At 43.4% G+C, this 23,758-nt stretch overlaps 1 protein-coding gene across 2 annotated transcripts in view; it reads right to left on the bottom strand.

Annotated features, from left to right (window-relative positions):
• Positions 1-3,640: 3,640 nt before the first annotated feature.
• Positions 3,641-23,758, bottom strand: part of KIF26B (kinesin family member 26B) — a 293,062-nt gene continuing 272,944 nt past the window's right edge. For both annotated transcript variants that reach the window (XM_068676375.1, XM_068676376.1), the window contains 3 exons: positions 12,139-12,341; positions 10,705-10,855; positions 3,641-9,751 (listed from right to left, as the gene is read on the bottom strand). In XM_068676375.1, the coding sequence (XP_068532476.1) occupies positions 9,603-9,751; positions 10,705-10,855; positions 12,139-12,341 (503 nt within the window). In that variant the 3' untranslated portion in view covers positions 3,641-9,602. The remainder of the gene's footprint in view (positions 9,752-10,704; positions 10,856-12,138; positions 12,342-23,758) is intronic.

The raw sequence follows: 23,758 nt of genomic DNA, 5'->3' as shown, positions 1-23,758 counted from the left end.
ATCTTCACAGCTAGTTTTGACGTTGCTCACCTGGCACCTCCCTGCCATGGGAGAACTGGCAAGCTGCAAGTGTCACTTGTCCCAAGGATGGGGACTGGTCCTGCTGCCCCTGGCCTCCCCTGGGTCCTGCCTCTCCATCAGCCCTGGCCTCTGGGTGGTGGGACAACAGGTCTTCAGGTGAGAAGCACTCTTGCTAGGCTAGGCTTTTATTTAGTACACACATAGTGTTTGTTCCTGTGAGTAACCCACTCCGCAGAACACTTTATGCCACTGCAATGCTAATTGTCAAGTAAATAGGACTAGGATTGGTGCGTCCATTGTTCTGGCCCGTTCAGCAGAAAGAATAGAGGCCGATGGCTGCAAAGTATGCAATGCTCGGGCTTAGATGCTTTCCAGAAGCTTTTCTGTGGATTTCACAGCACTTAATGGCTTTACATATAACCTTCAGAAATGTTCTCTGAGCCTCTTTAAACTCATGGCAGGCAAGAGCCCAAGCCCCCGGGGCAGCGTGAATAACCGATGGCAGGGTTAGTAGCTGAACTCTTAGTGTTCGCTTTAGTTACCTAATTGCGATGCTTTCCATTGTCCTTGGAAATTAGGAGAAAATGATGTTCACAGTGTTTTCTTTGGCTCCTGAGGTGCAGCTTGCTGGGTATTGTGGCGTTTCCTTCAAGCATGGTTTGGGAGATGATTAGTGAAAACAGGGCTGTGAATCTTCCTGCAGCTGCTCAGACACACTTGAGTCCAGGAACACCCAGCTAAGAGCACAGAGACAGGCATGAGTTGGGCCACAGGGTGCTGAAGGGCAAGGTGGGTAAAAGCACTGCTACGCCATGCTCTTGTTTTAAGCAAGCACCAAGGGGCAGCTTGCACAGCACTGTGTTGGGCAGCACAGGGATGCTGAAGGCACTGGTGTGAAGGAACCTGTGGAGCACAGCCCAGTGCACAGCATGGCTTCCGTGCTCTTTTAGAAAAATGGCAGCTTTTTTCCCCGATTTTCTGGTTTCAAGTCATTCAGAGAATGAAGCTGAGCAGGGACAAGACAGGGGAAGCTCTTGATCATTTTAAAGTGAGTGAGAGGTCCTCCATGTGTAGAGGTGTGAGATTTTCTCTTTGCAGCATGCCCGGGAGTCCTGCACACCACACCCACACGTCTGGCTGTCCACGGCTAGCCAGGAGCTAGAAATGGGAATATGGATGTGTGCCAAATGCACACAGCTGCATACTTTTGGCTGCCAGTTGGCTGGCATGCCATCCACAATCTGATGCAAAACATGGGTGCCAAACCCATGCAATAAGGTTCCGTAGAAGAGCCACATGTAAATGTACGTGAAATGGAAAGCAAATATTTTCCCTTGACAAGCGACCACTGGGGATGGACATTTCAACCACTTAGGGCTGTTCCCAAGTCAGCACTTGCTGGGGTTGTTCTTGAAGGGAGAACAGACTGGACCTCCAAGCTATCTATTTGCTGTTAAAGATTTTGAGATGGGCCTTTGGGCACCATAGAGCATTTGCATGGTCGTACCCACTATAGTGTTGCTTGGTGGTTAAATAGCAGATGTCAGCCTCCAAAACTGCCAGATTGGCAATTGTCATGAACACTAACAGACACCATGAAACATAAAATCCACTCACAGATGGCCTTTTACTAGAGGAACTAAATATTAATTTTGTGCTTGTCTGAGAGAGAGCGAGTTGTTGGTTTTTTTTTGTTGTTGTTGTTGTTTTTTTTTCCCCTCCCTCATCTCCCTTCTCAGTGGCTCAATGGCAGCCAGAGCTGCCGATCAAAATGAGGTGAGAGCCCAGGGCCCCAGTGTGTTGTGGCAGGTGTGGGAGAAGAAGCAGCTTCAGCAACTGGCTCCTCTCCCCAGGTTTTCCAGGAGCTGGGCAGCTTACTCAGGATCCCCATCAGGTTTACAGGCTAAACCCTCTTCTGCAATGTATCTTCGGCCTGGCAAGTTACTAGCTTCAAAGACAAGGTAAGACTTGGGCATGGCTAGGAAAAGACAAGAGGTACCAGCCATTTCAGCCATGCCACACCAGGTCACCAGCTGTTTGCCAGGTGTGTTAATCAGCTCTCACCTCGTGCCTGAAACCTTTCCTGTCAGTCTTGCCCCAAACCAGAGGTGTGTAGCACTGAGCTCCCTAAGGCTTCAGAACTGACCAACAGTGATCTGATTTTGTTTTCAGCTTGTATAGAGCTCCTCGCCACCAGTTCTGCCTCAGACAAAGAGTAGGTCTTGCTCTAACCCATTTTTCTCTGGTTTTGTCACTTTAAGGCACTTCAGGCTTTTTAATACTGATGTGGCTGCATGATAACAGCAATGAAGATAAATTACCTCAAAAATAGGCAATAAGCCTTTTAGCTCTTTAGAGCAAATCAGAGCTATTCTGAACAGCCCACAGATGAAAGAAATAGCCGTTTATCTTCATTTGCAGCTACTGTGGAGAGGCACCAGCATGTAAATTCATTGGCCCAGGGGCAACAGCTGAAGTTGTACTGGAGTCAGAGGGTCTGCTGCTGGCAGAGGAGAACCTGAGGCCTCTCTCTGCCACACATCATCTCACTGTGTGCCAGACATCACTTCTGCAGCCACCTTGAGAGCTTTTTTGTTCAGAAGCGATGGTCACTGTAGGTGATGGCATCCCCTGCCACTGTGACTGTTGGCTCTGACACTGGGCTGACACAGGAACATCAAAGGAAGGACTATTTAAATACACACCAAAGTATCAACCAAATATTTAGGCTTGTAGTGTGCTAACATGTCCTTCCTAAAGCATGCCATGTGACAGAATCATCTGCCAGCATACCACGTGTCTTAAAGGAGATCTTAAATTGCTTCCTTTTTTGTCTTCTCCACAAGAAATAGGATTTTTTGTTTTCTTCCAATGGAAAGAGCACAGTGTCCTTACTGGGACTTACCCAATGGTTAATGGGCATTTGAGATTTGCCTGGAGAGCTAATTCATGTCTTGCCCTGCAAGCAAGGCACTCGTGATTATCAATAGGGAACATCATAAACGTGAGCAAAAGCCAAGCAGAAATTGCAGACACCTTAGCAGAAGCTCAGGGGGCAGCTGAACCTGAGCTATATGTAATGTGTCTGGAGGAAAGGAAGTAAACTCTTTTTATTACTTTCACGTTGCATAAAATACCTGCACAGTGGGCAAGGGAAATCTGATGCAGTAGTGAGAGATGATAAATAAACACATTGTTATCATTTGTTTGGTCTCAATTTTGTTCCCTCGCTTACAAATGCCAACTGAGCAACCACTGCTAATATGAAGAGGCATGTATCCATAACCAGCTTATGTACCAACACAACCAGTTTGGGCCTGGTGACTGTGCTTGCTTTCTGTTTCTGGACAGTAGCAGGGGAGAGGATAATGGTGCCATGCTTGGTTGCAGTGTTTCTGCCATTGCTGTCAAACCCTGTGATTCCTTATGGTTTTCTGGTGAATTTGCTTCTCAGCAATGCTTGCATGGTAGAACCCCTTTGGGAGTTTTAGTTTCAGGTTTGATCTTGCTCACTCTCATGAACAGCACATCTCATCTTGTGTTTGGTCACACACATCTTCTCTGCCATCTGACAAATGTTCTCATCCAAAGTGAAATAGTCAGGAGGTAGAGGCAGATATATCGGTAAGATAAAAGTAAACATTTAATGCCACTATAGTTTGATTTTTTTTCCAGACATCATATTTTTGACAATGTTTCACACCTCAGATACCACAAAAGGGATATTTTTTAAGCCAGCAAACAATAAACTTTACAATTTTAATGGCAAAAGGCTCAATGCATTTGTTGACCAACTTGGAAATGGCTGTGACTTTCCACATTTTGAACTTGTCCTCATGCTGTTCTTTCTACTTTCTTTTTTTTTTTTTTCCCCATAAAATTTAGTTGATAAAATATATATATATCTACTACTGATACATCCTCTTCTGGAATCACCCATTGGTGGGACCAGCACAAGATATGTATCCATCATTTTGTCTCCTCCTTAGCCCTATCTTATAACATTGTTATAACGAGAAAGAACATAGCCACGGACAGAGTGAAATGGATTTAGCAAACATACACTTCAATGCATAGCACTTAGATAAGCATTTCCAACCATGATGTGTAAATAAATTATAAAATACAAGCAACTCTATAAAACAAGAACATCCTGAGTTTACAAATAAATTATATCCTTCATACATAGAATATGATGTGGATGTTAGTAACCAGCAGTTTCAGCTATGGGAGAGAAAGAAGTCAAACAGAAAAGTTAGTATCTATGCATACATAAAACATATATGTATGTGTGCTAGATGTAAATATTCACACGCATACATATACAATAGAGAGGGTGAATACAATCCATATCTATAGTATATAGAGAATATGTAATATAGCTGAAACTGCCTCAAGCACCATTTTTAACCATTATTATAAAGTTTGCTCAATATTTAAGTAGGACCACTCAAAGTAAGAAGGTTTGGGTTGTATATTTTTTCGTGTCTGAGAGAGTTTTGAGTTTTGAAGATAGTTTGAAATATTATTGATGACTGTTACTATTTCACTGCCAGCACCTCCATTCTTTGATGAATAATCATGCCCTTTGTGTTCAAAATGTTGCATAAGTGAGCCTCAGTCTGCTGCCAGTGAAACTGGTAGCAAAATCCATATTGACTTCAAAGGGGTCAAGATAAGGGTGCTACATTTTCAAGGGAAACTAATTTTTTTTCCTTTTTTTTTTTTTAAAAAAAAAAAAAAAAGTTTGCTTGAGAAGGAGAAAGAAGAAAAGATAAAACCAATAGTAAAATGGTTTATTATTTCCAAGAGCAGGTATGGAAGCTCAGATAACCTGTGATGAGCGCACAATAAATGCAAGAGATAGAGATAATTAACTTTGGATTGACAGATCATTCACAGTTTTGTTTGCCATAGCTATTTGGAAACCTATTTCAAGTCTTGCAATAGCTAGCAACATCCAGCCTTGTGTCTCCAAAAACTGCTGGGTGTCAGCAATGCAGAAGCCTATGGGGTAACAAAACAACGACCATGATGACAGCGGGATTAAGCAAGACATGTCACCCACCTGTGGATGTGAGAAATAGTACCTCTCTGTGTGGCCATCATTTACTCCCATCAGCATGCAGTGGTACAACTGCTCTATGTCTGCATCCCTGATGCTGTGTGACCATCCCACCCATATGAACAGGCACCAGAGGTTCAGTAAACCCCCCATTTATGAGAGTATTTGCTTTGTATAGTCATCTGCAAGACAAAAACTTCAGGTTACAATTTATAAATCTGTGAGGACTTGACAGGAAGCTTTATCTCCCATGGAGTTAATTGTCCAGGCTTTCAACTGACGTGACAAGGGTGTACACATCATGGCATAAATTCAAATTGTTGTGTTTAACAGCAATGATCGTGAGCTATCTTGCCTTCAATTCGTGACACCCTGAAATACAGAGTAGTTCGTCTGGATTACTTTTACAGACTTGAACATTTCAGTAACAGCCTCAACATGGGAACTGCAGCAACTTGGCCTACAGGATGCAGAACAGGGGGAATAAAGGACCTTTAAAGGAAGCCTTCAGAAGTCTTTCAAGCCTTTTTCCTGTAGTGTGGCATAAGTCAGCTTCATCTTGTTGAGTGACAGGAGAAAGGTTTTACAGTCACTGCACGGAAGAGGGAGGGAGTGGGGCTTTTGCCATTTGTGAATGGCAAAAGGAAGCTATGCAACCTCTCCAAAATAATGTATGTGGGGGCTATCTCCCTCAGGCTACGTACGTATGCATTTGTCTGTATGTATATACTACCCTTCAGTTTTGATGATTGTTGGCTCAAAAAAAAAAAAATCACAAACATTTGTAAAAGGCAATGTTTGTCAAAAAGTACGCTTCCTTCAGCTGTCATAAAATTTGAATTCCACAGTGCAGATAATAGTGGCTATTTTAAGACAAACCATACTATTGAGATAAATGAAAAAGAAAAGTATTTTTTAAAGGACCAAGTCCATTTTGATGTGTATTAATCCCAGCATTACTCCAGGTTTTCTGCCTCTATGATTCCCATGTTTAGGGAAAGAAAGAAAAACCTAGACATTATCTGCAGTTTTCACTTTTAGCTTGCTTTGTGTCAGAGGATCATGACGTTGCTCTTTACTAGTAAGTATTTTATGTAGCTGCAAGTTTCAGATGTTGCATGGTGTGATACTGAGAGTCTTCCTATGGATTGGACTATGGATTGAAGCCTGTGAATGGTCAGTGATAAACCTATGCATGGCCTTTAGGCAAAATCAGGGCTGCGTCAGGGTATCAAATAAATGAGGAGCTCATTCTTCAACCGTACAGCTGGCAGCACAATAAATACCAAACAAGTGGCAGGTGACTCTTCCTTTTCTTCACAACTGGGTTTACTCTGCTATAGCTCATAACTCCTGATGCTGTTGTGCTTCACCACACAGAGTTACACACAGTTATAGCAACACACAAGATGAGAACAGAGTCAGGATAGCGCTAAGAAAGGACAGCTTGGGTATCGGTTTGCTTGCCTGCCTTCTGCAAAATAGTACCTCTGATTACTCAGATCTGAATGAATTGACAAGAAATCATTCTGAAACAGATACAAGGCATGAACGGTGGGAGCGAAGCCAGCTGTGACAAATGCTTCAGGAATTAGGGCTCTCCCACACGCTCTACAAAACAAAGGGACCCAGAGCGCCCGAGCTGGCTGTGCATGACCCAGGCTTTCTGCCCGCTGCCGATGCTCACAGGGACCAGCGGGATGGCTGGACTCAGATCACAGCCAAACTCCCAAGTCAAAGGGTGCACCTGAATTTGGGGTCATAGAACAAGTCCTGTCCCTCGTAGAAATAATATTCAAGCACGTCAAGATGAAAAGTTTTCAGAATTAGGCCCAAACTACCCCACCTGCTCTTGCCTGAAACTCTTGCCTCTAATGGAAGCTAATGGCTGATGCGCTGCACTCACTGCAGAACCTGACAATAAAGAACCGTGATCCTCTGTTGCACACGCAAACAAAGGTTTAACCTTCAGGCCTAATTGCGTTAACACCGCTGTTTCCTACTGAAGCTGTTCCAGGGAAATGAGATTGATTTCTGAATATGCAAACAATTAAGGATTCCATTCACATCGCTGGTATGTCTTTTGGGTAACGATGCCTTTTAAAAAATACAGGATAAAAGCAGCATTACACTGGTTATTACATTGCTAAAATAATGGGATTTCCTGGATGACTTGCAGAAGTGTATGAGTCTTCTGTAAAATGCTGGCTACTACAGACTAAAAGCAATTTTAATAAGGTCATGATGCTTTTAATTATCTGTTTTGAAGATATTTGAAGTATAATAATATAAACTTTAAAGTAAAAAGCTATTTTAACAGAAAATGTTCCACAGATGTCAAATCTCTGCAAATTTACATTCCCTTCTATGCATTAAGCCACCACAATTCCCAAAATTACAGTGGCAAATTTTGAAATGCACTGACAGAAAAAAAAAAAAAAGAAAAAAAAAAGATGACTATTGTTTTTAGTATATGAATACTAATATGTGATAGGAGCTATGTGGCAGAGGGGGTTGGAACTTTAAGGTCCCTTCCAACCTGAGCCATTCTATGAGTGTTAATGGTCATTATAATTAAGTCCTCATAGATAAAATATTTGTAAGGACTGTGATTTTGCTCTTTCACTACCTAATTTTCAGTGTGTCAAATGCATCCTTGGTGTAATCCATTTGGCTTCACAAATAAATTTTGGTCCATCCTGATAAAAAGGGCAAACATACAAGGTACATGTTTTTTTTCAGGTAACCCTTATATAAATCTATCAGTATTTTTGCAGAGTGTTTCCACTGGGAGTTAGTGCTTGGCGTATTGTAAGATGGCATTAATGTGCTGATGCAGGCAAAGGAGGAGCTGCATTTAAGAACAATAAATTCATGAATTGATGCATACTGAGTATGTTAAACGCTGCTCTTATTTTCTCATAAGCAACAGGAAGGTCATGCAAGTGTATGCTAGAAGAATTTTTGTGAATGGGCTTATTTTAATATAAAGAAGAAGAAACCCATACAACAAAACAATTCTTTATGCTCATTCGTAATTAAAATGCAAATCTCACACACTTCTTCAAGTAACACAAAGGATGTTCCTTCCCACATACCGTTTATAGATAAAGACGCAAACAAGTACAACATTTGGATATGCACTGAGGCCCAGACCCTCATCCTTTTGATGTCAATGTGAATTTTGTCACTGCTCCAATAAGGGAGGTGTTGATTAGGAAAATGCCACAATCAACATGGTCTAGTGGGAGATGTCCTTGCCCATGGAAAGAGGGTTGGAATGGAATTGAGACAGCATTTCTATAACATGCCTGAAGTGTTATATTTGCTCACTGAGGACTCCTCTTTATTTCTGAACCAGCTGAGCTGAACAGAGCCTGCACTTCTCAGGTATGTCTGTGACTACGGACAGACCAGGCCAGGGACCCAAAGCTGCCAAAACATGTTTTGCAGTTGTGTGTATCAAAAAGAGGCAAAGCTAAATTTTATCAGTTATAGAAAGGAGGACAGAATAAACTGAACTGATATTTTGGACTGATAAGTACAGGAACAATCACCCTAAATGGTAAGTTTCCAGTGAGTTATTAGTCCCAGAAAAGAGGGTTAGGAGCTAGGAGAGCTAGGCCTCCTCATCCATAGCTCTAGCTAGTACAAAGCTAAAATACATGAACAAGAAAACAAGCTATGGGGATTGAAACAAATGGAAAAGATATTAACTTCACCGTAACGTCACCTCTTCTCTCTCACATGTTGCAGAATCTATAGGTTGGGAAAATTACTGTGCCCTCTAAGGTGGAAGGTAGTATAAAAGAACACATAAGCAAACCTTGCTTACTGCTAGAAATATTTGTGTGTTATCTGGAAAAGCTGAATTTCTCTTTGAGTGGCCTTACTCTGGTAACAATAAAAGACAGTTAACATTTATTCATATGTTGTACTGATTAGGAAATATCTCTACAAACACAAGTTACTTAGAAACAGCAAGTCTGAAATAGGAGAAAACACCAAGAGAAAAACAAGCTGTAAATACATTTCAAAAGTGTGTTTGTTTTTTTTCCTTTTTCTTTTCTTGACTAGCACCATCTGTACACAAGAAAGTATGAACATAAATGTTTGGATAATAAAGATTTGCAAGGCACTTAAACAGTCTTTCTGGATAGGTTTTCTTTTAATGAACCTCTCTGTGGAAGTCCTACAACCACCTTCCCTCCTCCCTCAGCTAATGCAGGGAAAGAAGTCTCTTCTGCCAGCAGTTCTTATTTACAGACATGTCCTTAAAGGTTCCTCAAAGTGCTCTTTTAGGCTAACAGAATCAACATCCTTATATCTCCATTTTTCATGCTTGTCCTGTGTTTTTTTTTATACTACTCTTCCGTATAGTAAAGCAAATCTCTCATACACACAGTTGAGACTTGACTCCAACCTTCATCCTCATTCTGTTGTCTTTGGGATGCTATTCGGAAGGGAAAAGGAGGATGGCAGAGATGCCCATTGAAACTCTGTTGAGGTTCGCTCTTTATCTGCGTCTAGAGGTGATGTCAAAACAGGTGATCATCATGAGATGGGCCTTGCAGAAGTTGACACGATTTTCCAAACGTTCAGTCACACATTCTAGGGCCTCCAGGTATTCCAGAGAATCCAGCTCAAATACCTGCTCCAAATCAACTGTAGGAAAGAAAACACACAGGTAGAAAAAGTAGACAAAACCCAATACTCGTTACTGGGAGAGACAAATCTAATTCAAGCTTTCAAACCCATTGGTACTGTATACAGCATTATCTTTAGCTTCCTATTGCCATTAAAATTTGCCTTCTCTATATAATGGCTATTAAAATAACTCATCAGCTTACTGATAGTGAAAAATATTGTTATGATCGCATTGGATGATTTCTTGAGCGATATGCTCTGCCATCCTGTGCAGGTGAGTTTCACCATACTGCACCTTTCCTTCAGCAAAGCCACCAGGACTATTCCTCCAGCAACCGCATGGCTGACTGTGAGGAAACCAGCCAGCACAAAACTCATGTAGGCTTCAGGTGAACCTTTGCTCCCACAAGGAACTAGAATATCTTTTTCCCTCGAGGTCCTTCTGCATTTGAATGTAAATGCCCTTTAAGCTCACTAAACTTTACAAATATATTGTAATGAAGAATGGGCCAAATTCATCCTTCATGTAAGCCCACTAGTTCCAAGGGACAAGTTTGCTTCATGGTATTATTCTGTGGTAGAAGAGCAGATTTATAAAATTGCTCATATGTCTGAGTGATATGAGGCCAAAAGAAAAAATCTCATTTTCAGTAGATGTGGACTGAAAAGTGTGAACGTTTATCTACCAATGGCAACATTCACCACTACAATGCTGTACCATTTTAACATTCAGCTCTCAGGCAAAAAGGATTGTTCAGTTCTACTGTCGACATTTAATAAGAATTATAGGGACTAGTTCTAGAAATACAGTCAAGCTAAATCTTGCCTTTAGGTCATATGTCAGTTCATTCTAGTTTACAAACACAGTAGCTCACATCTCATTCTCTGCAAACCTTTCTGCTCCCCTTTCTCCCCACAGTGAAATAAACCAAAGACACCTATGAGTTCAGGCAATAAAACAATGTCCTTACATTCACTGAGCCATTTATTAGGATCCAGCATCAGGTACTGTTTCGTCACCTCCAGTTCTCTCATTAACCACTCGTATTTGGCCTTGACCTCAGCGATTCTCTGCTGGCGATGCTCCAGGATTTTCAGCTTGGCATTGAAACATATGACTTCCTGCCAACCAGGAAAAATGAGCAGGGAAGGAATAGGTGAAGAGATGAAGAAACACCCAGATCCATTCAGCTAAATGATCTTCCAATCAATAATACTAACAATGAGCCATTCACTCTGCAAGCATACGAATTACCACACGAGATCATCTATCATCTGTTTTATTTTTATTGCTTTTGTTAGATTTTGATGTTTTCCATCAGTGAGCTTTGAAGACTTTGCAATGATAGTTAATAATAAACCATAATAATTAATAACAGACGGCATCTTGAAATCAGATTAATTGTAGCAAAACATTTCTGGATTTTGTCACCACAAGTTTAGCTAAGAAACAACTATGCTCTTGGGAGAAGGAGGCAAAGCTTGGTGTATTAAAATGCTAAGTATATCTCTGTGCTTGGCGCATGAGAAATGCAGTAGTCACATCATTAAATAAGGAAACTGGTAGCAATATCAAATTTAAAACATTCTGAAGCAAAACAAGGATGATGTTGTGAAAAGTTCTAGCAATTCACAGTCATTAATAATGAAGATGTATTTTCTGTAAAGATAAGGGGCACAGTAACAGCACAGGCTGCAGTGCTGTCCAGAGGCAGCCTGTCTGACCCCACTGAACCTCTGCGTAGTGGCGCCCATCAAGATGTACAGTAAGGAACTCATGGCGAGGGCTGTGCTATCCTTACTGGGGTGGGAGTGGTGCCAGAACCAGAACTAGCCTCCTCCAAACCTGTGTGAGGGTGGAAACGCCACCCCAAAAAGTGATGTTTTTCCCCATGTAAAACCGTATCAGACAGCAACATCATTAATAGCCTAACCAAATGATGGGAGTCTAGGAGGAAAAAATGCCTTAAAATAATAAAAAAGGCTACATACGTGGTTATTGTAAAACCACCAACTTCAGATACTCTTCCCAGTCATACCTCTCAAGAGCTGACCTGTACAATTCTCTGGCCTACTTTTAAGTTTTGATGGGTGAGGTTGGGAACAGAAACTTTGTTGGTGGGAAGAAATAAGCTATTCTGGAAACAATCTCATCAAAGCACTTGAGGCACCACTGCTGTGTGGACTGACAGATGTGAGGAGGTGCTGGAACACAGGAGCCACCAAGACCAATGTCTGTTAGCTGCTACTGAAGAAGATGTAACTTGAATTACAACTGCTCTTAAATGAGATATGGGGTTTTCTGCCAATTGAATTAACCATATATTATATTACACACTGCTGACTGCATGATCTGAATTCCTCCCTCCGAGAGGAGGCAGACAGATGGCAGGGGTTGCACTCACCTTGCTGTCCCCTCCTCGTCGCCGCTGGAGTCTCTCCACATCATCTATTTCATAGACTTTGATCTCAAAGGGCTCCCCCAGCCCCCTCTGTCCACTTCGCAGGGGCCCATCCACCCAGCGGACCCCGGGGCTGTTGGCAGGCTTCCTTGCAGGGGAAGAGGTGTCGAGGGATAGAGCTGGAATAAGCCTCCGTCTCTGCGAGCCTGCAAATGCAGAAATTGCCATGCTGCATTAGCACACTTAGGTTTGATCCGCAGAGGCCATATGCACCCTAAAGCTTCCAGAGCCCGTGCCTGCTTCCCTTTGCTCAGGTCTCGGTGTATGCGGGTATGCCAGTGAAGGACCAGAGCTTCAGGCTGCAATTGGGCTAGCTTTGCTTTCCTCTCACTCCATTGGCACTGGCTCCTACAGCCTAAGAACAAGCATTACTTAGCCAGCCTCTCCTTGGACCATCTCAAGGGGAGGTATGGTCTTGTTTTTGTTTAATCATAGCACAAAAAAGCTCTCTGATGCCCTAGTTCCCTACTGTGCTGGGGCTGAGCGATGCTATGCCCCCCCTAGTCCTTTGTAACTGCCCTGTAGAGCGGCTACAGCAGTAAAGCACCAGTGGCACCAGTGAGGACAAAATATCTGCACGGAGTACGTCCAAGCTTAGTGGATGCCACAGAGCTACATTAGTCTTGTCTCTGTTCAGTACAGCATTTTTCTAAAATGTTTGTCACTTATACTCTTACTCCAGCACTGGTGAAGGGTGAGACAGCAGCAAGAACGCCGGGCTGGCAGCAGGGTTCGTCACTGTGCCTGCGTCAGGAGCTGCGCTCACGCACGCCCCTCTGCTTTATAATACCAGCACAGCGCATCAAAGCACTGCAATAGCTGAAAATTTACCATGGCTGATAAAGCCTATGCCATATGGAAAGCATCTGCCATGTGAGTTGCCAAGTCAGGGCCTCAGGTAAAGCAAGGGAGAAGAAGTACGTCACTGGCCTGATGGCAGCAGTAGGGAAGTTGAGCATATGGTTTGTTGGGACAAAGAACAGACACACACAACATAAAAAAGAAAAACAACTGGTTACATTTCCCTGCTCAGTTTAGTACAATCAGAGCGATGGCTGGGTTACAGAAAAAATAAGAGTTTTGTGGCCGACAACTCCTGCCTGTTCTCCCCTAGGAGACAGCAGGAATAGAAGGGATGGGAGAAACCAAAAACAAAAGCCAGAGCCAGAAAGTTTGAATGAAACTATTAACTGGCTCTCTTGGCTGCAGGAACAAAACTGATGCCAGCAGGGAAGGGATGCAGAATGATCATGCAGATTTTATTTTAAAAACAAGATACAATCATTTACAGGAATCTCTAACACTACATTCATTGAAACTTGCTTGCAAATAGCTTCAACATGTCTGCCAACTCTGTGCTTCAATGCTAAAAAAATAAAATAAAAATCCATTGATTATTTGTTTTTTGGATTTATAAGTAACAACTTATTGGCCAGTTTCATTCATGGGAGTCTATTTTTCTGCAATCTTTGCTGACTTTGCAAACTACCACATTTTCTCCCATTGATTTCTGAGTGCAGCAGTCTTTGCTAGAAACCAGAACACAGCAACCTGCAATTAACCTGTAAATGCTAGCTTTAACATGGAGAAGGGTTGGTCTATCATGCTGTCCACCTTCAAAAACCTGGTCTACAGAGTTTTTATTCCAATGCATCAGATAACTCTATGCAAGAAAAGGAGAGCAGAGCCAAGTCAGACAGACAGGGAGCTCTACCAGCCCTTTGCACCCGATGGCCTCAGACCTGCCCTGCCCACCCCATGACACACATCACACTTGTACTTCTAGTCAAGCTGCAGCCCAGCAAACGAGCCCAGGCCAGAACAAATGAAGCCTTTAAATACCAGCAAGCACATTTTTTTAGACCTTTTGCAACGGCCACTGGAAGTCAATGCCAGCACAGCTAACAATGGCAACAACGACAGACCAACAAACTGTAGTGCTAAGGGTGACTCTCATCTGTGATGTTAGAGAGAGGCAACCAAACGGGGACAGCAGCTGCGTACATGAGGGTAGGTGGGGCAGGGTGGCAGACCATTACCGTTTGTTATGTGCAGAGGCAGATCCTGCAAAAGGCTCGGCCCCTCCTGGAAAAAAAGCCCTCTGCTTGGCTGGATGTGAAGGGCTCTGAGTGCACCCCAAGTGTCACTCGAGACCAAAAGGTTTTAGGCACTAACTACTTCTAAAAACAGTTTTTAGGGGTTTGGCCATGGTCTCTCACAGGAGTAGTCTTCCAAATTTCATCTGACAGCAATTCACCCAGAGAGGGGGATGAATCTGATTCACCTTGCCACGAGAACAGCATCAGGCTTTCACTTGGAGCAAAACAAAACAGATGTCACCACGGTGTGAATTACAGGGATGCTGGTAAATGATTTTGCTTTTAGTTCCCTTTCGCAGCTATTTGGCTCAATGAGAAACAGAAGCCTGGGGGCTAGAAGGAGGGCTCCAACATGAGGCTCTGGCTAATAGCTCGTATCCTTTGGTGAAGAGGCAGAGGAGTGGTGAGACACACTAACGTATGCCCATCATGTTTTCCTAGTCAGAGCGCATGTCTGGATAGCCCGTGGGCTATCACAACACAGCAAGGCTGATGGCTCACAGCGCATCCAGGCAATGCAACAGGGCAGAGCTGCCTGAGGTGGGAACAGCATTGCCTGCCGGGGGCCTGGGGAAGCCACCACATCCCCTGAGGGACACAGGGGACACCACACAGGTCTTGCTGCCCCACTGCAGCTGTATGTCTGCGTGTGAGGCTGAGACGAGGCAGAAGGAGGGAAGTCTGTCTGAGCCTTGAACATTGACTCAGGATGATTTATCTGAGGTTTAGTGTGCTTTGGGAGAAAGGAAAGACCTGCACATTGGTAGGGAGGCAAAACTGAATCTACTTTATTCTAAATATGCACTGATTAATAGGCTGCTTATTAGGCCAGGCACAGAAAACGAGGGTGTCTTTGACAGGAGACTCCTGGCACTGACCTCTCCATTTTGTCTCTGCTTTTTCTGGTTTCACATTAACTGGGATCAGGCAGGAGATACAGCCTAAGCAGAGTGTGTCACAAAGCAGCTGACAGCTCGCTCATCCGTATCAACACACAGAGGCAACAACTGAACTGCTCAGATGCACGCAGTTTTCCATTTTCACAGAAAATACCTATCTGAAGTCACATATTTATTGCTAGCATGTGATGGAGTTAGGAAGCCCTATATTTTGGCTGGGTAATAAATAAAGTGCTCCGTAGGAACTGCAGCATACCACTCCCTCCCTTTACCTGCAGGAAGGCAGGGTACATTTTTCACTTAGCTTGAAGTCAGAGCTTCAGAACAAACCCACAACTCAGAACAAACCCTCCTGAGTCTATCTTGAGCATGATTAACCACACTATGAAATAGCCCTGAAAACCCACAGATTACAAGATCTGTTTTAGCAACAGATCAGTTGCTCTACAGGGAGCTATTAATTAAGGTTCGGCAGGTTCAGCCCTGCCAGTGATGGACCAGGTTAAAATTAAGCTAAAAGGAGCAACACAGCAGTGAAGGTGTGCAGTGTGAAAGCAGATCTGACTCAAGGGTGGCACTGAAGCTACTGCAGCAGATGTAAGTCTGGAGAAGCCTTCATCTTTAGGGTATTAGAAACAGACCAAGCTAGCTAGGTAGGTATGTAAGGGTAACTTCAAGGATAAGACTCGCTGACCTCTGCAAAACTACCCAACTCCATATGGATATGTGCTCATAAAAGCATGTGTTGACTGGGGCAGAAACCCTAGAGGTCTGGTTTTGCTTAAATACTGTATAGCTTGCAGCATTCCCTTTCTATTGCTTTCCAAGCACACATTCCAGCCTGAGCATCTTTTCTGTGGAAAAGGTAAAAGCACAAAGTACAATTGCAAAATCTCCACGAAAAGAAGCATGATGTGTATCTCTTCAAAGCAGGATGCGGCTGAATGGGATGTTAAACAACTGCTGTCCTAGAAATTTCAAGATGTTTCAAGCAGAAGATGAAACTGTAATTTGATATATCATAATTCCAGAAGTTTATAGTGTGTGCTTAAAGGCAGGATGTAGAGCCAAAGCTATTCCCTACTGCACTAAATGCTGTGGGAGGTAAAACTGCCTTTGTGTGCAGAACCTGTTGTTCAGCATTTTGCTTTTTTCTCACAATACAGTCCATTCAAACTGAAAGCGATTACAAAAAAAAAAAAAAACAACAAACTAATCCTGGCTAAGTAGAGCAGTACCCCTAAGCTCACCCCATTCTTTCTGTGGCTTCACTTCCAAGAAATACTGTCCAGTAGTGATAGCATCAACCTCCAACGTAGCACCAAACTATCTGCTTACTGGTAAAGATTACTTGTCCTGTTCCCCTGCTGCTCTTCACTGTCTGACAAGGGGGCTCCTGCTTTGTTTGAGTTGAAGATGCAATGCTGACTTCTCCTCTCTTCCCCATTTCCTACAGGATCTGCCCTGCTGGGCAATTATCCGTGACTGAACCAATTCCTCACCATTCCTTTGACCTCCCTCCTCCTAGTTTATTTTACAGTGCCCTTTCCTCAGTGCAGAGCACAGCCATCACTCCTTGGATTTTCACGCAGTATGTGCAGTGCTAAGCTCCCCTCCCGGTTTCTAAAGACGTTGCCAATGCTTTCCCGTGGAAAAGCCTTCTGACGGTGAGGAGAATTCATCAGAAGTATTTAGGCACACAACTTGAGGTCAGTGCTCCAAACACCAAAAAATACTCAGATGGCATAGGAAGGACCATGCCACAACTAAAAACCTGGAGTAGGAAACACTGATGTGATTTGTCATTCAGAAGAAAAATCTTCCATGCCCATCTCACTGCAAAATAATTCAGACCATATTCTGTGTTGGCTTTAATGCATTGTGAATCAGTAAGAAGTAAAAGGACACCTGAGGCTAGAAATAACTGCTTGCTGTACACAGGAATATAGCAATCTTTGTTTATTATTTTCCATCCATACCTATACAAGACATGTTGCTTCTATACTGGTATGAGGAATATGCTGAGGTACAGCCTACACCTAATTTTTTTCTACCCCTCCCATTCATTTCTTACCCATGCTTCCCGAGTTACTGTCTCACTTTATAAGGAGCCTTTCAGGGCAGTTTAGAGCTGGTGAATGAGCACTGCTGACACCAGCCCTGAGGAAGCAGCCCTCCTGCAGTGTGGCAGGCTGACAGGGAATCTGGGAGACGCTCCAGGGAAGATACTCCAGCACATCACAGGGGATGCATTTTCAGCACCCACGATCCCTAGCAAAAACCAACTGGAGTCTCTTCTAAATCTTCATCTCCCTTTGGTCCGGACTGTGGTTTAAAATGGATTTGTCAGCATTGGGGCGTTATTTAAGGAGCCAGTTACTGTTATGGCAGTACTGCACTGAATAGCTGCACTTGTGGCTTGGCCAGCAAAGGCAGAGATGGAGGAGGAAGGGGCTCTGCAGCCAGAGCATTAGCTCCCGACGGGACAGTGGTAGAGGCATTCCTGTGAGCTAATTCTGTGGCAGTGCAAGGAGCAGGTTTTATTTATACCCGGCCTAATGGTGTACGACTCAGTCATGCATGTTACATGGAGCCTTCACTGCGCACAATAGCCTGCTGCCACTTCCTCTATTAAATCATTCCTATGTTCATGTGGCTGAAAGCTCAGTGCTGGCATGCAGTAGTCAAGCGTGTAAAAAATGATTACTCTGATCCCTTTCAACAGAGATTTGCTGCATGAAATGGCCTGGCTTTGACCTGGGAAAATCAATGCTGTTGTTTTAATGAACAAAAAAAAAAATTAAAATTGGAGCTGAAGCTCACACTGCCCCTCCTTCCTCTCCCCCCCCCAGGGCCATCCTGCCAGCAGTCACACTCATAAAGGGTCACCTGCACGCAGACAGCGTCTTGCTGTATAATGCTAAACATCCTTTGTCATGCTAAAGGAATAATGCAGGATATCAATTAGCTACCATCAGTTGTGAGCAAGTTAAAGTAGAAATGCTGGAGATGCCCAATGGCTTTGTGATACAAAGGGCAATTTTCAGCTCCCCACAGTGCCTTAGGCAGTCTAAAAATGAACTAAATTCCTTTTCACTTGGATTCAACAAGAAAAGCTCAGACTCTTTTGGTTGGTGTTTTGTTTCAGCATTATCATTTTGGCCACGTTTCAAATCGTGTTGCTTTGTAATATTGGTTGGAGATGGACTTTCATAATTTACAGCCCACAGATTCAGCCTCTGGCTTTTTCTGCTGCTTTCATAGGCTGAGCTAAATGCTTTCAGAGGGACAATGTGTGTGAATATGGAGTTTTCAGGGCTTTCCAGGAACCCTGAAATCTCCGTTTTTAAAACCATCCCAGCTGTGAAATCTGGAGTACGGAGGTAAAAACAAAACAGGTACTCTAAATGTAGATAATCATTGTCACGTCTTAATGGTCTCTCTTTTTATGAAAGCACTTCAAATCACATAGCGATTTGCTCTACTTTGGTGGTGAAACTTAGTACTGAGAAAGAGCCATAAGAAGTCATGAAACTTTACTGCAAAAGCAGTAAAATGCTGCAGCAAGAAACTTTAATTATCTATAGGCAGACAGGTTCCCCGTGCAAAGATGATTAAAATGTGGGCACACACACATATACATACACAGGCAAATGCTATCCTAAACTGGTAGGAGCAGGGTCCTGCAAATGCTGGGAAATACAACTGCAGCCCTAGGCATAGGTTTAAATCAGGAAGCCAGCATCTGGAAACCTTGGCTTTTCCTCAGTCTTGCTGAGACTTGGCTTTACTACCGATAGGATCCCTTAGTTTTTTGTTTTCCAATGTTCTGTGATAGCCCATGTTCAGGAAGGCTAAAAGATCTTATAGTGGCCTTCCAGTACTTGAAATAGGCCTAGAGGAAAGCTGTCAGGGAGTGTAGTGATAGAACAAGGAGTAATAGCTTTAAAGTAGAAGAGGGAAGGTTTAGATTAGATATAAAGAATGAATTCTTCACTCAGAGGGTGGTGAGGCCCTGGCACAGGCTGCCCAGAGAAGCTGTGGAGTCCCTATCTCTGGAAATGTTCAAGGCCAGGCTGGACGGGGCTTTGGGCAACCTGGTGTGCTGGGAGGTGTCCCTGCCCATGGCAGGGTGGTGGAACCAGGTGATCTTTACAGTCCTTTCCAACCCAAACCATTCTGCAATTCCTCCTGTGTCCCTGCTCTCCACCAGTGCATTGTGCTGGTTGCCACAGGCCGGCTGCTCTCCCTAGCCCAGCAGGGCCACAGCATGCAGCGTTGCGCATTTCACTCTGACAGCACCAGTAAAGCTCCAGGTTCAGCTCTGAAAAACCTCATCCAGAAGGAAGCAGAAGTCAGAGGAGACACTCTCTGTGGCAGAGGAGCCTCCCAGCTTGGCAAAGCACTGCAAGCAATGATGCATGACAGCCCTTAGACCTATCTGTACGTCATGTGGGCTGGGGGCTCCCTCAGGCACCCAAGCCCATTCCCAAAATGAACAGGAAAGCAAACAGCCTCAGGAACATCTCTGCAATTTCCATGGGAAGCCCCGTCTTGTAACAAATTGTCTTAGAGCCCCTCTCATTTTGCTGTCCCAGGGGAAGTCTCCTCACAGACCTGGCAGTCCTGAATCATCTGTAGGAGAGAGGCAAAAGGCAGGCACAAGGCATTCATGTGCATCACATGGGAATGCAAACAGGGCCTGTTTGCCTTTGCTGGGTAAACCTCATTAGAGCCTGGGCTATCACTTTGCTGCTATCTCAGAGCTGAGGGGATCACGCATTTGGAAACGAGCAGTAAAGCTGCGCGACTGAAATCACCCAGTCCTGTTTTGCATTGAGAGTTGTTTAGAGTAAAGGCCACGTACACCCAAACTGAACTGGGGAAAAGATGCTAACAAGGCAGAAGAGTAACAAGCAGCTACGTAATACTTCTGATCTAAGGATCCTGCTCTGCTACTTCTTCCACAAGGCCACTATCCAGTTTTGTGAGCTGGTAAGCAGGGAACACGGACACTACATGAGCTGCCCAAGGTGACAGAGTGAACCAGCAGCACCCCTGAGAACACAACACAGATGGTGCAAGTCCTAATCTGCCACCCTGCCAGCCTCCCTCTTGTCCCTGTTGTGTTCCCAGGATACAAATATGGCTTGGTTAAAATGGAGGTAAGCCTGAATGCATTTCCTCATGACACTACGGAGTCTGTACTATAAAAGCACCCTTGTCATTGTCTTTCCGTGGTCCAGCACTGGGCCATTGAACTTGAAACTTCCAAGGTATTAAAAATAATATGTAACTGGGGCTGGTGATGACTATGCCCTAAAACTTCCGCGCCCTGCTTGAGACGGTATTGCCTCCCTGAGAGAGAGGAGGGTGGAGTGAGAGCCAGGAAAATGGTTGAGATGCCAATTGTTTCCTGCAGGGAAAAGGCTAAGGGAGTGAGTGAAGAAAATTGGAGCGAACACAGCTGCACAGATGCTTGAGGGTGGGTGGAGAGGGAGGGAGGGGCTGCCACAAAAATAAAACAGCAGATAAAACCCTCCTCTCTGCTGCTCAGTTAAGGGCAGGGGAGGATGTGGGCCAAGTCAGCTGGGGGTCAAGGTCAGAAGTCAAGGGTGCCTGCAATTTAATCCTGGATCTGGCTCCCACTTAGCTGTAAGCATTGGGTAAGTCAGTAAAACTCCCTGCACCTGTAAAACGGGGTCTGGAGTAATACTTGCACCACAAGGTGGATTAAAGGGAAGCTTTGAAATGTACAGCTGTATACCAGGGCCAAATAGCTGTTTCTGTGATAAGCAGTCACTTTGGGGTAATGTATGCTGATGTGGTATTATAGGACCAGTGCTAATTGCTGGAAAGATGGAAGTGTTCATTAAACCGTAAGGTTACTACAGGGAGGAGGCTTACATGGCTCATGATGTAAATAGGTGTCAGAATATAATGGGAAAACTATTTATTTATTTTGTTCACACTGTACTGGGCTGTTTGTGAACTGTACATACCTATGTAGAGACTTAAATTTAACCTAAGGCTAAAACTGAAGGATATCAGCTAGCTTTATCTTTCCAAAGCTGTCAATGTAGGTCTGATGCTTCATGTATGACAACCAGTGCAGAAGCACCTACACATACAAATAATGCACTTAAGAGCACTGAAAGACGAGATCTTAATCTCAAGGAAAAAATGATGTCTTTCCAATGTGTCAGGACTTCAAAAGTAATTGTGAGATCTGACAGCGCTGCTGGTGATTCTCCTAAAGACTCTTTATAGCTCCTCTTAAAGGGGCCTTGGGCTGATTCATGTTGATCGTGTCTGACAGCTAGCATTTCTGCTAATAATAATCATAAATAAAGTGGACAAGGTTGCCTGACCCGAAATGAGCATATCTACAGTACCATATCCATTACAGCACAGTGGATCTGTGACCGCAAATCAGGAAAGGTCCAATGCTCTTGACACTATGTATTAAAATAATATCCGTCTTCTGAGAGCTCAGAACCTTTGTATGCTTTTTCATTAAAAAGTTTTCCTTAAGAGAGATCATTCAGGTGAGAGCAGACCTATAGACAGGAAATACTACAGAGGATGAAAGGCTGCAGATCTTTGCATATTTTTTTGTTTATTATGCAGTAAAAATATGTTTGTGAACAACTATATTCTCCCTTATATCTCAGGTCCTCCTTCATGTTCTCCTACATTGAAGTCATAATCCTGGTTTTATGCCATCATAAATCTGCTGACATGTGAAAAATTATACTATTATCAAACACATCAAAACAGAATTATTACTTCCCTGCTGCAGGACCAAATGCAAAAAGGAGCTGGGTTATAAGAAAGTGAAACCTTAATAATTTCTGGGTGCTGGTTTGCTGCTAAAGATATAGAAGGCAGGAAAGATTTATTTTTTTTCTTAATTGCTTTAAAATATTGATTGCAGTTGCATACAAACACAAATACAACTTATTCTAAACAGTACAGGAATTACTTGCAGATACAGGGAATCATTCTCAAAACTAAAGTATCAAAAATAACATTAATTCACATGATCTCTCCGTGTCAGGTAACAGACTGAGTTAAGAGAAGCTTTGCAAAGTACTTTGAGGGATGTCAATGTGGCACACCATGCTGAGCCTACCAGGCCAGGTGTCTTGCAGGGCTGCTGGCCCTGCACTAAACACCCTTCACTCCTGACATTCCGATCTAGCAACGGTAGGCACCCACACCATTGCTGAATAGGGAGACAGGAACAAAACTAAAAAGAAATTCGACTAAAGACATGAATTTGTCATCCAGAGACAGAGCTGTATTTGGAGAAAAAGGTCATATTTCACTCAGCAGTAAAGAAAGAGTGGCAAAGCTGACTCTCCGTGTTCCCTGGTAAGGAAAGCTTCCTGCTCGTCCCATCACTCATGTCTTTGCATATCTGTACTGCATGACAAACCACTATTACAGCTCTGACAGGTAGGATCGAAGTTGGCTAGATTCAAGAGAGAGGGATGGACTCTGGTGTCTGCTAAGGTTGAATCTACACTGCAGTTTTCTCTCCGCTCCCTCACCTGCACAGCTGCCTGTTTTCACAAAATTGTTAAAGTTCTGCCTCTATTACTGGGTAAAATTTTGTTGAAATTGTCCAGCTGTGTCAGAAGTAACTGGAAGGTATTATAGGCTGTCACAAGAGGAGGATTGTCTAAGCTTTATTTCTAAGCTAAAAAAAGGAATGGTGACCTTTACAGAGCCACTTGTCTACTGCAGATGGACATCTCTCAAGGATGCTTACTGCGTGCCTGTCATTATATCAATGCCAAGGCAATTAGAAATCAAGAGGCTCAGCTTTTGCTACAGAATTAAAAAAAAAAAAAAAAAAAAAAAAAAGGCAAATGTCCTGTGGAAAAACTCCGTATTGTATGGGCAACTTCTCTATAACATACAATCTAGTTAGCATTACAATCCCAGAAATCAAAGACTCACAGAATGGTTTGGGTTTGAAGGGACCTTAAAGATCACCTGGTTCCACTCCCCTGCCATGGGCAGGGACACCTCCCAGCACACCAGGTTGCCCAAAGCCCCATCCAGCCTGGCCTTGAGCACCTCCAGGGATGGGGCATCCACAGCTTCTCTGGGCAGCCTGTGCCAGGGCCTCACCACCCTCTGAGTGAAGAATTTCATCCTGATGGCTTTAAACTAAAAGAGGGTGGGTTTTGATTAGATATTACTCCTTGCCATAACACTACACTCCCTTAAAGAGTACCTCCCCAGCTTTCCTGTATGCCCTCATTGCAATCTGTGTAGTCAGCTTTGGATTCCTTTTCCACAACATACAAAATCATCCTTCTTTTTCTTGCACATTACCATTAAAAAGTACGTATTTGAAAGGAGCCATTAGAGGACCAGCTCCTCAGAAAGAGGAAAATCAATTCATTGCCATATATGCTGAAAGGATAGAAGAGAGTCTTTCTCATAGGATGCAAAGTTAGCATCAGAAAGATTATTTCATCACTTGGCCCTTGCTTGCACAATGAACAGCTATCACTTTCAGACGTATTCTCTGAACAGGTAAAATCAGCC

Source organism: Anas acuta, chromosome 3, assembly GCF_963932015.1.
Source record: "Anas acuta chromosome 3, bAnaAcu1.1, whole genome shotgun sequence".
Classification (NCBI taxonomy): Eukaryota; Metazoa; Chordata; class Aves; order Anseriformes; family Anatidae; genus Anas; species Anas acuta.
The sequence above is the reverse complement of the archived record's forward strand: the minus strand, read 5'-3'. Positions and strand labels throughout refer to the sequence as shown.